This window comes from Gallus gallus, chromosome 13 (genome assembly GCF_016699485.2).
Source record: "Gallus gallus isolate bGalGal1 chromosome 13, bGalGal1.mat.broiler.GRCg7b, whole genome shotgun sequence".
In the NCBI taxonomy this organism is placed as follows: Eukaryota; Metazoa; Chordata; class Aves; order Galliformes; family Phasianidae; genus Gallus; species Gallus gallus.
This window is the reverse complement of record NC_052544.1, coordinates 13,691,190-13,708,579: the sequence shown is the minus strand read 5'-3', so window position 1 is coordinate 13,708,579 and position 17,390 is coordinate 13,691,190. Positions and strand designations below refer to the sequence as shown.

The 17,390-nt window shown below is 45.2% G+C and overlaps 1 protein-coding gene across 8 annotated transcripts in view; it reads right to left on the bottom strand.

Annotated features, from left to right (window-relative positions):
• RASGEF1C (RasGEF domain family member 1C) overlaps positions 1-17,390 on the bottom strand; it is a 78,672-nt gene that overhangs the window by 15,069 nt on the left and 46,213 nt on the right. For 7 of the 8 annotated variants that reach the window (XM_046900365.1, NM_001277274.2, XM_046900367.1 and 4 more), the window contains 5 exons: positions 15,613-15,795; positions 13,992-14,114; positions 11,311-11,448; positions 6,033-6,245; positions 3,065-3,139 (listed from right to left, as the gene is read on the bottom strand). In XM_046900365.1, the coding sequence (XP_046756321.1) occupies positions 3,065-3,139; positions 6,033-6,245; positions 11,311-11,448; positions 13,992-14,114; positions 15,613-15,795 (732 nt within the window). Of the gene's footprint in view, positions 1-3,064; positions 3,140-6,032; positions 6,246-11,310; positions 11,449-13,991; positions 14,115-15,612; positions 15,796-16,491; positions 16,575-17,390 lie in introns of those variants that run through there. The other variant, XM_046900369.1, reaches the window with a different exon arrangement.

Genomic DNA, 17,390 nt, shown 5'->3' with positions numbered 1-17,390 from the left:
ACACACAAAGACATGTAACTGCAGTTCAGTTAGCTGCCTGATGGCAAAATACCCATTACACAAAGGTAATCATTTGGCCACATCTCTCTCACATACAGAGAAGACTGTGCCTTAGCACAAGAAAACAGCAAAAGAAAAAACAGTTCTAGTTGCTTCCCTATGGGGAAAAAATATTTCCCTTTATTCTCGTGAGCATTCAGGATAATAGGCTGTTGAGTGCCCCAGCTCTGCCTTGCTGGCTGCACTGGAACAGGCTGCTTACACACAAGGGAGATCTCACCAGTAAGAGTCACTGCAAAGAAACACATTTTTTACTTCTTATATGAAACTTCACACAAATTCCCACAGCTGATAGAGTTGGTGGAAGCAGATACTTGGCTGAACTCCTTCAGTTACTTTGATATCCACGGACGGTTTGACTTCAGCAGAGTGACAGGGTGCTTCACACAGCCTGGAGACCCTGGTGGGCAGTATAAGAACTCAACTCCTTTTTCCAGCCCTAAATTCGGAGACTCTCCCAGAGCTCACATGATTTATGTGAACGCTCAGTACCATCCACTAGAGGGTATCAGAGAATACCAAATGTTTGTACTGTTCAGATGATCATCTCCCAGAGCTGCCAGAAATACGCTCTGCTAAGAAGAAAACCACAATGCATAAACACAGATCCACGGATGTCAACGGAATTACCCATATTATGTCAGTTAGGTGCCTAAAACCTGGGTCTTAATGTTACATTAAGACACCTTACATTAAGATTCTCTGAATTATGGTAATTCAAAGAAAACATATCCCTGCAATTCTGTATGCAGGCTCATTTAGAAAAAGAAATCACAGTACGATGGTATTAGGCCACCAATCTGAAGCCTGACGTTCCAAGCCACGCTATGGGAAGACTATCTATGCAATAAATAAATGAATATATCAAAGCATCTCAAAAGTGAACACTGGCAAGCACCACGTGAATGTCAAACTAAACGAAATCCCAACGCAGCCCCACTCTACCCATAGCAGTTCCTTTTCTTGCACCCTGTGCTATTTTTTATCCCCTGCTACAGCAGAAAAAGTACACAAAACCTTGGTTTTGTTCTGAATGTGGTATTTCCATCACAGCACTGCTGTGCAACAGCGTAAGAACCACAGCTAATGCCACAAAACTTGGTTAAAACGTGCACATTTAATGCTGAAACAGATTGCCTTTTAAAGGTTAAGCTTTATAAATGGCAACAACATTTAGCACCTCCCTAGCATCTTCCATCAGCAGCTCTCAAAGTGCTCGATAAACATTCATAAATGAAACCTTTTGAAGCCTTCATGCAAGAATTGTGTTTAAAATGATCTCCACCTGGAGGGAACGTAGACCAGAGTTAACGCGGCGCTTACCATGGGCCAGGTATGTACTTGCCACTCCACGCGAGGTGTGTGCTGCTGTGCTCAATGCCCTGCCAGGTCCCACACAATCTCTCAGCTATAACGCACCAAGGTATGGAGGATCTTCTAAGTCATCGCTGGGACCTCTTCTCAGCCCAGGAGGAGGCTGCTGACAAGTTGCACGCTACCCCTGCTTACACCAGTTTGCTGACCTGAAGCCCACTAATTCTTTAGTGTCATATCTTGTGTGAAAATGTTAAGGCGTTTTTTTCTGCAGTAAGTAGAGCCTATTTGGAGGAAGATATGCTTGAATTTAGAAGTCAGTGCAGTGATGCATCCTTGCTTTGCTATTTGCTCTTCACCTCCCACTCAAACCCTTCCTGTCCACCTTAGCAGATGTTTCTTCACGTTTCTCTTCATATCTTGGTATGATTCCATTCTGCCACTACATTTGAAATTCCAGACAAACTCCATGCAAAGCTACAGCCATTGTGCCCGCTTCAGCTTATCACAGAACATTTCCTTCTTAGCATCCTTTTCCCTGCATGGCTTTATGCAGTTTGACTTCATTCACTGCTGCCTCCCTCCTATTCTTCCAAAACGTACTCAGATTCAGAGCCTCCATTTGATCTCTTTCATTTTACTTCATAGCAGAGATGATGACTTCCTGAGACACTTCATTTTCAATCTCGTCCCTCGTGCTCACAGCAGGTTGCTGAGATCTCAGCTCAGGCTGACCTGATATTGCACGTTTCTGACACACCTTTGTCACACAGGGGTTCTTTCCTACAGGATGTGATCAGTGTTCACAGCACCTGAGACATCAGCTCTGCCCATTCCTCCCTCTCTGAAACAAACTGCAGAATCTCTGCAACTCCAATAAGAGAAGGAGAAAGCCCGAGGCTGCCCATTTTGTCTGTCCACGCCTCCCTCCCTTCACCATTACAAGTTATTTTGGTGCTCTTTGGGAAACATTTTAGCAAGAAGTCTTCCTCTATCTAATGATGCAATTTTGCCACTGATATATGATCTCAGTGGGAGCCCTTTTGTGGTTCTGGGGAAGAATTTTCCATTCTCTTTCTTTTTTTGTCAGCAGATGAAATACCAGACTCTTGCTCTCCAGCTGGAAGTCTCTTTCCTTACTGAAGCACTCAATGAAATGCTGTTCAAACCCCGCTGGAACCCACGGAAAGACTCCAACCGGCTTCCAAGAACTCTGGAGGAAACCCTGATCAGGCACTTCATTCCCTACAATAGCTTTTAACCCGGAGCACTGTATGTAGAGAGAAGAGAATGTTGATTCACGACGCACTGACTCAGTACTGTGGTGTCTGGGCACACACTGTGGCCATTACATCATGTCCAGAGTCCTTATGCCTTTAATATTAGGCCAACAGACATTCCCTGGGTCTGTGCAGCTACAAGCTACGTGCCCTGGCCAAAACAGGTGAAGAGGAAGAGCCAAAGGCCAGAACTTTGTCACTGTGTAAACCAGTCTCTGTCTGGGAAACGTTCTCACCATGAAGGAATGGCAACGACCTGTCAGCTAGAACTCCACCAACAGGTCCATCCTCCCTGTGAGAGTGCAGCGTTGCCAGCTGACCTGCCCTGGTGATGTCCCAGGCTTGCTCGTATGGATCACATCAGTTCATCAGTCATTGTAGGAGATATTTTGTATGTGGACAGAACATACCTTGGTGCCATCCAGAGGGTCCTTATGTACAAATGCCTGCACAAACTCCTCAGGTCCAATGTGACTTAGCCTCTCCTATTAGAGGGACAAAATAGAGACAGGAAGAAATGAGAAAGCACTCCACAATGTCTGTTGTTTCTCTTTGTAAAACATCCCTATTATCTTTAAGCTTTGAATGGTGCTGTTGAACTTGTAGACAGCCAACTAGCACGAGATGTTAACACTGATAACAATTAGAGTTATTTCAGTAGAAAGTAGAAAACATATGTCTTGTTACTGAGAAGTCACAGCAAGAGCTCTCTTCAGTGCTCAGACAGAAAGGTGCTGATGCTCGAGGCCTCATCTGGGAGTCAGAAAGACCTCAGTTCTGTGCTTGGAGCTGCCACAGACCTACTGCTGCCCAGCATTTCTCAATGGCTGCGTTTCCCAGCTGTTCAAATGGCTGAAATACTGAGCTCTGGTAACCATAGCAATCCGTTGTCAGCCACGCGGTGCTCTGACCCTGCCTCCCTACCAGCCAAGCTCAGGTGATGCCCTGGGGGGCTGGCTGTGTGCCACTGGGGAAGGCACAAGAGATGCGTGTGCTTATATTACAGTCATTGCTTACACTGGAGAGCATCCCAGGAATTACCCAAAACAAGAGTGAATAAAGCGCCCAGATCTCTCTTAGCAAAGGACAGTCCATCTCCACCAGATTCTGAACAAATGTGGAATTTCAGACAACCAGCAGCCGCTGTTTGGGAAGGAGGGTGGTTTTATCCCTCTGCATTAGGACTAAAAGACCACGGTAGGCACTGTGGAGTAAAAAAATATGCTGTCACTCATGATCCTGCCTCTACGGGAGCTGCCTTTGGTTCCCCTGAGGGCCCACCTTGCTGACACAAGTGGACATTGTTTTGTGGAAGGTTTATTCAGCGCTGGCAAGGACAGCCTTGGAGGAGCCAAGCAGCTGTCAGTGCTTCTGAAATATACTGTCAGGGCAGGTGTGTTTGGGTGTTACAGCAGTGTATGCTGACTGCTAACAGAGCTTCACCACCGTCAGTGGGAACTCAGCCATTTCCCTGAGATTTGGTATCTATCGTATTGATTAACCTAAAAGGTACCGAGAAAAATATTTTACAGCAGTCATAATTAATTATAATAGCTGCCACTGAGCCTATTCAGCCTACATCTTAATGAACTAGGCCCTCAGGGCTATGTTTTCAAATATGTTCCTTAACTTCCTTTGACTTCTGCTTCTGCCCATTAGCACAATTCTATGGAAACGAGACAGAAGATCACTTACATTGCCTATGAAAGGAAGAATCTAGCAGCAGTGACTGAGCTAGAGATGGGCAGCCCAGCTCACAACAGCACAACAGCCCAGGAGTCAGCAGATGGGGGCTGGTTTCCATGATACCCAAGGAAACCATTACTGTACAGTCTCCAGAATGCTTTGGTATGAAAGCTAAGTCATTAAAATGATCCCCAGGTTACAAGATATCAAAGGCAGTATTTTTAATGACACAGGAAACATGTCCCTTCCTATTTGACATGCCCTTTAACATGCTTATTAGAAAAATATTTTCAGTAGGTTGCAGGTCACACAAAGTATTTCAGTAGCAATACTTTGGAATTTATACAGCCTAATCGTAGGACACTCAAGTCGCATTAAAATCAGTGGTAGTTTTGTGTAAGTGAAAATGTTATGGCTGTTCTTGGGGTATTCCTCTGGTCTTCTCACCATGCCACTGGTACCTGTGCAGAGCTCTTAAACACAAACAACTGTTATTAAAGAAAGAAATGCTTCTTGCTAACAAATAAGCATCTGACAGTTTCAGTGCAATGTATTTGGTGTACCAGATGCAGTGAGTGAAAGAGAAGGTAGGGAGCAATGATTACAGTGGTATGAAAATCTGTGGCTGTATCAGTATTAAAAGTGTGATCTGAATATAGGGAATCCTTGGAGAACACTTGTATTGTAGAGGAAAGGAAAAGCAAGGAAAAAACTCCAGGCAAAAGGACTTGTACTTTCTGGCTTAAACTACATACAGCTAAGAGAGCCAAAGCTGCATGTTCTGAAAACTAACCAAGGTGAGAAGATGATCCAAAATTAGGGGTTTCTGAGCTATTCCACTGCTTCACAAATACAATATGAGCTACTTTCTGGATCCCTACATTTAACTCCACAATATCCCCTCCAAACCACAGTCCATTTCACGGTTAATTTTTCCAGCCTTCCCCTCTAGAATGGGCACTGTCCACAGGAGGACAGGCAGTAGAAAGCAGTTACAATATCAGACGATCTGCAGATGGCAGCAATAACGTTTTGTGTTCCTCTGCAAACACCCATGGAGGACCCCAGCCTGGCAGAAAGGTGTGCAACACAACACTCTGGCAAAGATCTCGGTACTGCAATTGGTGCATTTACCACCCAGAGTCTGTTGCAGAGTGGACTGCAGTCCAAGGAAGGAAATGGCAGGACTTCATTTGGGTGTGGGGAGCATTCCTGGTATTTGCACAACCTTGTATGCCCGTGCTCAGAGCAACAAGGGGAAGAAAGAGAAACACTGGGGGCAGCTCGGATGCTTTACGTATCTGTGGGAATGGATTTGAGTTAAAATTTCTTCCCAATTAACAAACAGGCTAATGATCAGCCATTTCAATAGCACCCTCAGGTTTCATAGCTCAAAGCAAGTACCTTACAGAAGCCTTGTTCACCTTCCTGGAACAAAGACCCACATTTAATGACAAAGCAAGCTCAAAAGGTAAAGCGCCGTGCCCCAAAACACACAGGAACACTCTGGTAATTTCTCACTTCCCAGGCATCTCTTAACCTTTCAGACCCTGCCTCATACTGCAGTGCTGATACAGCAGTGCGATGTGCTGCAGCAGTGCGGACGCTTTTTGGTTGTGTCTGGAATACTTAGCAGCTGATGGCTTAAAACAATATCTCCGACTGTGAAAGTTGGAAACCATCCCCACGTACCAGCTCCACATGTGTCAGCTGCTGAGCCAGAGTGTAAGGGTCACTGCAGACGCTCAGGATTTCTCTCTGAATTGATGGAGGTTTACTTTTAAAGGCAACCAGCTTGTCAGAGACAGCAGCATTGATCTTGACAATCCCTTCTTGCCCGTGGCTGAGGGTGGCGAGCTTCTGATTCAGGGTCTGCAAAAGCTGATTCATCTTTTTCCAGTAGGCCTGGAGAGACAGGGAGAAAGAAACGTAAACCACCCACAGAACTTCATGAAGGTATGTTTTTTATGCCGCATTTTACCTTCTGCAAAGTATTCCTAAGCCAGCAACAGGTTATCATTTTATTTTCAACATGCCTATTTCAGAACAATCAGTTGGCTTAATTACAGTTCTGTGCTCCAGACCACAGAAACAGACTGCAGACTGGAGAAGAGGCAAGCAGGACTGGTGGGCTGGGCTGGCACTAATACTCGCTTATTGCTGCCAACACCCGTGCTGCAGGGAGCAGAGGAGATGGAATGCAACAACATGAGTTATTCCAGCTTTCTGGAGCAGAGCAGCATTTGGTACCCATCCTTTATGTCAGCGACACATTGCCTGAGAACTCTACCCATTAATAATTGCTGGTCAACTCTTACTTATTGAGCATAAGAAGTGTTTTTAAAGCTTTTCTTTCCACCCCTTTTTGCTGAGAGCAGCTGAAGCACACTGTTACTTTTTACCCAGTTGGAGTAGGTTTGAGTATTTAATATCCAAAATGTTAATTGCTAGTGAAAGACGCTCATAAGGTATTCCAGGCACAGCCATACGCTCAGCAGGATGATCATTACTAAGTTGTGCAGGTTCCTCTCAGAGATGGAGCAGCTCTTAGCAGGAAAAGAGCAGAGCTGCTGGCCATGGAGGATGGGTAGATAAAAACGCTTTCAACTCCTCATGACTGACAGATGCAGACATAAAACGGAGAGAACTGGTAGATGGGCTCTGAAAACAAGGATTAATTGGAAAAGTCCTTGGGCTAAAACTTCACACGGAGCACAGGTGTACCGTACTGAGGTGTTCCTCGACAGCAAGGCCTTGTGGGCTCTCCCAGCCAAAGAAGCATCAGGCGTGGGTACGACAGCTCAATTTCAGAGAGCACTCACTTGGGAAAACAGCTTCCAGGCTGGCCCACTATCAGCTCCGATCCCAGCACAAGGATACTCTGGCTGCTCACAAGTGGGATAACTCCTCGCTCTCCATCCAAGCAGATTTCAGTACCATCACGTTGCCAGTAACAGCCGTTTGTAATACGCCGGTGTGAAACCAGAGCCAGCACGGAGCCCTCCTCTGTTACATCTGTACTGTACGGCAGATGTACACCTTGGCACTCTCTATGCAGTTCTTATCATCGCATCAGGGACCTGGCTGGAGTTTGACATCTCGTGAAGGCCAACACACACCTGTGTCACAGCCCATTGCACACTTGGGAATGGTTTAGAAACAGCCTGTGTCTTCTCCAGACAGTTGTAGGCGGTAGGCAGTCTTCAGTTTTAGCTGCTGGGGTCAGTGTTCTTGCATACATAGCATCCCACCTGCATGCAGGAAGTAGTGAAGAATAACACGCTTCCATCAACCCTGTTCCCATTACGAGTCTGAGGCTGGAAACCCTTGGAAAATTACAAGCACTTCAACATTTGATGCAATGTTTTGCCATATTTGTACAGCTCTTCCAACAGATGTTTTCACATCACTGAGGTACCTTTCGGCTCACCCAAGGAAGACATTCTTTTGAGCCAGGCTGCAGCACAGGCCAGAGAAGCAGTATATAGTCATAAATGAAGCAATGACCTAGAAGGTAGGAGGGACTTGTCTTGGAGAACAACCATACAGGTCTCAAAATCATGGAGCATGAGTGAAAAATCAAGTGAGGAAGATGAATAAACAAATCACTGAAATAATTTTTTAGAAAATCAATTCTTTCAGTTCCTGATATACGCTGGCTCCAAGGAAAACAGACTGGAGGTCTTCATGCAATTCCTCACCCAAACACACGATCACACTTTTGATTTACAAAGGCCATCCTGGACCCAAACCACTGAGTACCATCTGAATACTTCTCCAGTTCACATCCAGGTGTGTTTGCAAAACTCAGCGCAGCTTATCAAGTTCTGTGATTAGAATGCTATTTTTAGTGGAAACTCAAATAAGGAAATATTTCAGCATTCTGTGAACATATTTTGTAAACACAGAAATTGATTGGGGGACACTAAAGTAAAAGTTTTCTGTGGCATATGAAGCATTTGGCCAAAGAACTTTCAGCTGAAAACCCAATTCTCTTTCAAAAATGAGTTGAGACACAGAATCTTTGCCCATTAAATTCTTCACTGTTTGGGTGAAAAGCCAAGAAGTGGAATTGTTTGAAAGGCACTGCGAGTCTTTCAATAAGCAGTCATCAAGAGATCTGCTTCCATCTAGCTTCGTAGGGAACGTGGCACAAAAAGACAGATACAGATATAGACAACAGTAAGCAAAGGTCTGAGTAACCCAACCAGACAACAGAATGAAATGAGAGACAGATAATGGACACAGTAGGAATAATAGGAATAATTCACAGAACTGAGTGCTTGAGGAGACTCACCTAGAAACCTTGTTGTGTGTTGGGGGAGAAAAAATTAATCCTGTTTTTGCCCTTTTAAAAGCATTTCCTGCTTTCTTTAAGTTATGTTCACTAATTGAAAACAATATTGTTCATTACCTTCAGCGTGCTGATAATTGCCTCGCCACAAAGTGACCCCCCGTTGTACAGGAGCTGCATGCTGGACTCTATCATCTGTTTCACCGCACTGCTACATTAACAGTCAAAAGAAGCATACTTCTGTTTAATATTAAAAGCAAATGTTTCATTCTTAACTGGGAAAGTTTCTCTGAAGATGGCAGGCATCAGCAGGTGGCTTAAGAGCTCAAATTTTAATTTCTAACTCTAAATGCAAATCACAGCACTTACCAAGAAATGCTTCTCAGCATGGTCACATTTATAAGCACATCACAGAGCCTTTGGAAAGTGGACTCTACAAAGGACAGAAGCACACACTGCAGGGGAAAATCCTGCATTAACCTACATGGACTTGATGACCTCACCAATCTTTCAATCTTTAATTTCTATGATCCAGAATGGGAACAACTTTTTTTCCAGACAACTAATGGGCATGACCACTCTTTCGTGCTGCTCCTTTAAAAAAGAGAAGAAATTTATATCTGCAGGATATGAGCTGTTCCTTAAATTAATTATTGATTTTGCTCAGGCATAATCACTTGCAATTATGGGTCCTAGCAGTATTTGTAAAACAATGATTTGAAGCTAGTCCAGTCAGAGGCCCACCAGAGCACCCACGAACATCAGTGCATAGCTATGCACCTTCCCAGAGCAAAGGTGTGCAGCACTGGTCCAAGTTAGGCAAATAAAGGCCTGCTTTGTATACAAAAAGCTGATCTTGCCCACTTATGGCTCTTTTCCAGTGCAGCAACTTAACATGAAGCAGTTGCCTTTAAAAGGGTTTTCTCTGTGCCCATAAAGCCCCTGCTGACTGCATTATTGCCTGCTTTCCTGTTTTCAGTGGACATGATTTGGGCACATCTGTACAGGTTTCTCGCACTTCAGATGCTGATGCCCCTTTTTTTGGTGGCTGGCTGGAGCAAGTTCATTGCCAGGGAGAGTTTCAACTGCTCTAATCAATGAAGCTGAGGTCACTGTGGCCTCTTCCAGCAGCCCATTTTGTTTCCTCCACCTCCAGTGAAGCACCACACAGCTTCCCCTTCCCATCCTTCATCCCTGCAGGCCATTCAGCAGAGCCATGCCAGCCTACAGCCACCCAGAGCTGCCAGCCATGATGCCAGCACAGCCCAAGAGCAGCTGTTTCCATTGCTCTCATGTTTCATGTGGGTAGGAGGGTTCAACTTGCTTTTCATTATATTGCAACTCTGCTAAATTCCTTTTTTCGACCCTATGGGTGCTGTGCTTTTTGTTATACTGAATTGCATACATCTGTGTCCTGAAGCCAGGCCTTGGGGTAGCCCATGGAACTGAATTCCCATAGTTAACCCAGAAGTAATTAGAGACTCTCTATATGCTATTTGCTCTTATCCTTGTTATTTTCATGGACTTTGTGGTACTTTTAATGTTTCTGGATTAATCTATGGGTTTCACCCACCTGAGTTTACAAGCAGGTCTCCCAGATGTTCTGTTCCCCATGTCCTGCTCTGCCACACACACAGCTCCTTTATTTGAATAACAAGACCTACCATCTAAACTGAGTTTCTGCCCAGAGGGCCACACACTGCTGCCTTCTGCCACTTCTATGCTCCCAGAGAAGCTACATGTCCATAAATATGTATATTTTTAAAGGTAAGAATGGTCCCTCGCAATCTCACAGTATCAGCAAAACAGACTGAGTTCAACAGGAGCTGTCTCGGCCCATAGATCACATGGACGTTGATGGGGATCCCAGTGGCACTAGTCTGCCGTTCTGTGTCTGTCTGCCTTCTGTCTGGGTGCCAGCTTTACAACATCAACCAGCTCAAGCACAGCGTCTGTGAACTCTCTCACAAAGGGCAGGAATGTGTAAACCAAACCCGTTTGATTCACTAATGAAAAAGATGACAAAATGCAAAGATTGTTTCAAAAGTTACCAGACTGAAGACGTGGAAGGTAACAAAACGGAGAAGAACACCCCGTGGTGATTCCACTTTAACAACCACTCATTTTCTTAGAGATAGAAAGCCTTTGTCAGGTACCTTCAAGCCAACAATAGTATTTTTTAGCCCCACAACATCACTTGGTGAGTGGCTGCTTCTTCCTCTCCTCACACACTATATCAAACACCCCAGAGTGCTCTCTAAGCCATTGCTCCATTGCTTGTGCAGCGTGGTTGCTCTCAAATCATGATACTTCATTCTTCTTGCAGATGGTAACTGTGGAGAGCACACTGCTGCTGAATGAATTCTATGAATGCTGATGAATTCTAGCAATACTTTCAGTCTATGCTATGTCTCAGATCTTCTATCATTGAGATGGGAATAGTGCTCTTTTAGAAAGAAAGGTGCAGTAGATGAGTTCTATCGATCGCTGTGATGTGTCCCCACGTCACTACCACAAGAGAGACATGGGTTTTCAGGGAAGCTACTACAGGTTTTAACCATTAGAGGAGAACTGATTTTCCAGAGGAAGTGGAAAACATCAGGAGGAAAAGGAAGAACCAAAGTGGGAAACCGAAGTCAGCACTTTCACGCAATGCCCCATGTCAGACACCCTCACCTCATCACACGGGGCTATCCTGTGAATCATGTCTTTCAGATGGCCGATCATCCGCTCTTCCTGAAAGTCATACGGGAATGTTTCTGTCCACTCCGTCAGCAACTGTAAGATTTTGGGTCCAAATTTTCTGATCCGTGCCTGAAATGGAAACCAGAATCACGCACAGGGATTGAAACGTGTTTGCTCATTGAAGTTCCAGCATCTTCCTGAATTTGGGGCCAGATTTTCAAAGAAGGCACTTAGAGTTGCACCTACAACATCTGCACACACGCAAACAAATAGTGTAGTGCACAAATGACACGTTTTGGCATGCAAATACACCAGCACGTAGATGCATACACAGCTATCTGTTTTACATGCAGATTTAAGTACTCTGCCCATGCGATTGGTCTGTTTGTGGCTGGCTGGACATTTTGTTGGTGCAACCCTTGTACCTTTTTTAAAAACAACAGGCTTTTCTGATGATTTGAACCATGTGTTCTTCCTTTTTGATCACAACCCTCCTATGCTTTCATCCGCCCTGAAAAAAAACCTGACTGCAGTTTATTTCTTGACCAACAAAGTGGTGAGTCTTTTGCTTCTTTTCTTTCTATCCGGATGAAAAGAACACCTCAGGGACCAGAGGCAGATGTAACGTGAGGAAGAACAGACGGACACACCAGCACTTCAGCAGCTTTACCTGAACTGGTGATAACGCTGCTCGTCCCCAACACAAGCTTAAGGTTGTGATAAGACAAGGGCACTCACTCACATCACACACAGCTGGTGCCCGCTTTGCTTTTGGTGTGTTTTATCTGAGGATGCAGCAGCAAGAATAGTCAGGATGATACAGGGCAAGGAGGGAAATGTGGGGCACAGCACAACTGGTGCCTTAGCATTATCTCAACAGACAGCCAGTGCAGCTGCTTCCAAAGCTTTCATCCTCTGTTATCCAAGAAGAAGGGAAAAGGAAATTGCGTTAAACAAGAAACTGCACTTTTATTTACAGAAAACACAGACCAAAACAAACAGCCTCTTCTGCATCCTACGTACTGTAGCTGAAGTATACCCTGTAATCGGGGAAAATTATACTCTTGAGTCTCTGCTTTTCAACCAAGGTGGTTGAAATGCGTATTTCAGCTTTCCACCAACAACAGGTTTCATCGAACCACATCTCTAAAAATAACTGCTGTCAGCTAGCATTAAGCTCACTCGCAAAGACCAGCAGGTGGCTGCTAAAGGGAAAGCTTTATTGGAAGCTGCAAAGGTCTGGGGAGACATTTGCTCCAGCTGTACAAACTGCTATTCTAAACTGAAGGAGAGGACATTGTGCAAGTCAAGGACATGGCTCAGGGGATGGGAGGTCACTTGTGTGCAAAGTTTCGAGGTCAGGCCCACTCCCAGTGACATAAAATCAGCTGTCCCACCACCTGCACATTACTGCAGGGATGTCCAAAATGTAGATTCACTTTAGGCAGGCTGGGAGTTCTTCATAATACTTCTAATCTCTTGAAATGAGCAGCGAAGCTTTGGAACATTTTGGAACATTTTCGCTCTCCTAAACTTGCATCCTGGAGCGGCATCAGAGAACAGAATCCATCACACCTCAAAACAAATTGTCTTGGATGCTGCACCTCACACAGACAGTTCTAACTCACACTGTATGTGCAGCCTACATGTTAGACTTCCACGTTGTCTGGCTGGTTGTACTGTGTAGTGAAGGCAGAGATGCTGTTACTCATGCCAACAGTTCCCTGGGTGAAACAAGCACATGTGTTGAGATATTGGTAGAGGAGCATTTTGATGTCACCGTGTTTCAGTGCTGGGAAGGCTGATCCTAAAATCATTGCAGAATATTAGGTTCATTTTTGGAAAATTGCAACCGATGCATGTTCTTCTCCCTTCCACTGCACTCAAGATGCAGCTCCTGTTCCAGGTATTGCACTGGAGAGGTCTTCATCAATGCACTGAGGAGAGATCAGGTGGAATCTGCCGCTGAATGGGATCCAGTGGCATCCATCCGCACTGCAGTGCCTGCAGGACTGCCAGAGGATGCACGTCTGTTATCGTACACAGTACCAGTCTGCACAGTCGCTTGGGCAAAACAGGAGGAGCTGTGACACACTAACAGCTTGGATTTGCTCATTCTGTTAGCTTGTCGTAGCCTCACTACTGCTTCAGCTCGTTCCTGGTGTGCCAGAGAGCGCCGCTCTGCAGCACGGCCGTGCAGACAATCTGTCAGTGCTGGCAGTGAGGGGTTAGTGGGAAGCTGCATGCTGTTATGTGGCGTTCACAGTGACAGGTAAGGCCAAGGGGAACTGTTACGTTCTGTACCAGAAGCAAGAAAGAGAACGGGCAAAGGCATTAAGTAAAATGGGGGAGAGAGCGGTGTGCTGACATCTGCAGCTGACAGTGTGTGAGGTTTACGTCCTACCTCCTTGCAACCCGCAGGCTTCATCAAAGCCTTAAAGAAATTAAGAAGGAAAGTCACCTGGGAAGACTGAGATGGGGGAAAGGGAAATCAGAAGAAGATCTGAAGTGACTGGTGCCTGGAGCGCTGCTCTTGGATGCGGATACTAAGATGCCTCAATGTCAGGATCTCAGCAACAACCATCATTATAAGAAAGTTTCATTCGATTCAAAAGGAGGCAAAGCCACACACCGGATCACCAGGCTCTGCCTGTTGAAAATGAAGAACTAACCTTGTCCAGCACAGGGTCGTCCAGCCGCTGCTGCTCAATGCACTTGTGACAAACTCGGGACAAAAGCTCGTGGGGTTCAATGAAGAGTCTGGAACTCAGCAGGAATGTAAAGATATAGGCTTTCTGTGGGAGAGAAACAAGCAGATCTACTATAAACTATACATTCTGTGGTTGTATTTCCACTGGAACAGATAGGACAGAGCTGAGTGTCCAAAAGGCAAAAGGATTCCTGGCCCTTAAAATGGAACTGGTTACAATGGGTGCAGGAAGCAGCGGCATCTCCTGCCTCCGTAACAAATCTGGCCCAGGCACTGGAGACAGCACCACCAGGAATGCACAGAGTGAAGACTCAACGTGTAGACTCAGGCATCCCCTTGCTGTATTTGGTTGTGTGCTCAGAAACCCTGGGGTTAATCATACCTTGTTTCTGCCCTGGAGTCTCATCCTGCCTCTGTAAGGGAACACTGCATTTATTCTGCTAGTCCCCAACATTTCTATCAGTCAAACTATGCCACATGCAGCCTTCCATCTGAAAGCTGAGGGGAGCAGGGCTGTTGGATAAATCCTTGGACTATTTAAAGTATTCCTGCAGTGAAATTAAAATACATGCATGAATCTTCTTCCCATCCCCTCCCGGTGCCTGGATTATCTTCTTTCCCCCAGACCTGGCCATGCTCCTGAGCAGCGGGTGTAATATTTCATATCACACATTGCTTAATGAAAATCTCACAGCCTAATCTGCCCATTACCTATTCTATTGCCTTTCTGTTCTCTTATAATTAACACGCTTCTTTATTACTTATTTTTAGCTGATCAGAAATTGAGCTGTGGGTAATTTAAAACATGCTGTCTGCTCTGCATTGATAACTTTAGTAGACCTCTAAACTGCCTAGAAGTCAATGCTACCCCGGTGCTTTGAGATACAAGCCTTTCCATGGAGACATATCAGCACTTGAAAGTCTTCCAGTAAAACTCTGTTCTGAATTCCACTGAGTATGTGCAGAATCCAGTGAAGTCAGTGGCTTTCGGGACCATAAACCTGCTTCCACTATAGATCCTCACATTAGTGGTGAAGGAACACAGAGTATTCACTGATGGAGTGAGGATTAGGGTCTGTGTCCTGCTGTCCAGTGACTGCAAAGTCATAGTGAGCATGAGCATAACCCTACGTACGTTACAAAGCCATCAGAAGCAGCGTTTCTGTTGTCACTGAGGAAATGCTTTGTACCTGCTGTGACACCCGGACAACTTGAACAGCTACTGAAATTCAACTGAATGCCAGCTCAGACTTGATTTGTTTTTGCTTCAGCCTTCATCTAACCCTCCCTGGGATGCACTGCTACTTTTCAAGTTCTCCCACTGACAAATCACTATTTCATCGTCACCATAGATTTTTTTTCCCCCACTCTGTTCTCCTATTTAAAGGTAACATCAACTTTAGGATCTACTTTTTCAAGGAAACAAATCTAGAATGGTGAAACAGCATTTCAAGCAGTGCATTAATTTACTCAGCTTTTAAATTACCACTCTTAATTCAGAATCACACACATCTGCACTTTCGCATAAAGCACTATCTCAATTCATCAAAATTAAACTGTTTATCATGCCGTGAATTGCTTACCTCAGGGTAGTAATCAGTGGTGGGTATGAGATGCTGGATTAGAGCATCCAGAGATGCTGAGGTAAGGTTTCCATCCTGGAAGATAAGTCCTCCTTGTTCATCTTCTTTTGAAGAATGTAGATGAGGGCTGAAGCTACATGGGGTAAACATACTGGTAGAACTCAGCGTTTGGGGCATGCCTTCCTGCAACACAGAGGAGCTCACGTCAGGCAAAGATCCATCAGATTCACAGCCACAGCTGTATTCTGGTTGTCTGGAAAATCAGAAGCCACTAATGAGAGTTTCCTGTTTGCAAAATTAACATTATCCCTTCATTACATCTTCTTTTAGAGTCGTCATTAGTGGATTACACCTGTGGTGGGAAATACAGAGGAAAATGAGCCATTTTGGTTTATATCTTTGGTATAGAAGATGATGGTGTCAGCTCTGGGCTCCCACTCCAGTCAAGAGCTCTATGCTAACTCCTCTTTCTGCCACCAGCCCCAACCAGCCCCACACAGCAGAGATGGGGCAGTTGGGAGGTTCTCAAGGAGAGCAGTGCTGAGCTGCTGCTTCAGTCCTCTGCCCCTCTGAAAATGAGGCAGGGAGGATTTAAGGAGAGAGAGGGAGAGAAAAGGGGTGCCACCCCAGGAGAGCCATCAGAGTGGGTGAGGGGCAGCAGCAGGAGCAGATGTCAAGTGGAGGAGGATGGAAAAATGGAAAGAGTTGGAGGGAGCAGAGAACACATGATCTGATCAAGAGATTAAAGGGTGAAGGAAAGAGAAATGAGGAAAAGGGAGAAGGCAGACACCTACACTGCTTTTGGAGCCTGAAGTTAGTCAGTCCTAGATCTATACTTAGGTACTAAATAGACGCTAAAGAAAGATCCTGAGCACTCACCGACTTCACAAGAGCTGCAGAGTCCTCAGTACCTTTGGAAGGGAGGCTGGGCAAGCTCTGAGCATGCAGCCCGCTTCAAGCTTGCTATATTTCAGTTCCTCAGCTTGTATTCTAGGCTCTATCTCAGTTCTGTGGCTTACAATCAGCTTTCGGTGTTTCCTCTGTTGAGCAAAGCTGTTTTTTGTCTGTTTGTTTGTTTTTTGAGGTGGCATGGAGGGAGGACAGATCTCACCCCGAGGGCTTGAAAGCATCTCCAGTTGTCTCTGAAACGCCCCCTAAGAAGCAGCTTTGCTCTCAACTAGAGGCTGGGTATGGGACAGGGACTGGGGAAAGGACAGCGCACAGGCACTCCCAGGTCAGCAAACGCATCATCCAGAACAAGGGTCTTCAAACACACACAGCCTCCAAGGCCTGACAGTTTGCTGGGGGCCCTGAGGAGAAGGGGCTGCAAGCCAAGCAGGGTGAGAAACTCTGACAGACACTGCGAGCTGTCACAGCACTGTGGGAAGTTGGGCTGTATGGGCAAAACTCACGACTTCATCCCCCTATGGAGCATCTTCCGCAGGCGGGGAGCACAGCACGGGCTGCCTCTGGGCATTGCAGCCATGCAAACAGGAACCAAAATGTCAAAACCAACCAATTCCTGCCTCGACTGAAAGGCAAAATAGATCTCAGGGATTTTAGTTTAAAGATCAGAGTATCTAAATGTCATTCCAGCTAGAACGGAACTCAAAGTGTTTGGTTTTAATAAACATGCAGATGTGCCAGTAAATAAGGCTTTGAGAATAAGCAATTGCTGCTTTTTGTACACATCTCAGACTTTGTGTAGTAAATGGCAAAGACTGCCAAATCCCATTTGTTACTTCTAACACGTGCTTTGTTACATCTTGTTTCTATGG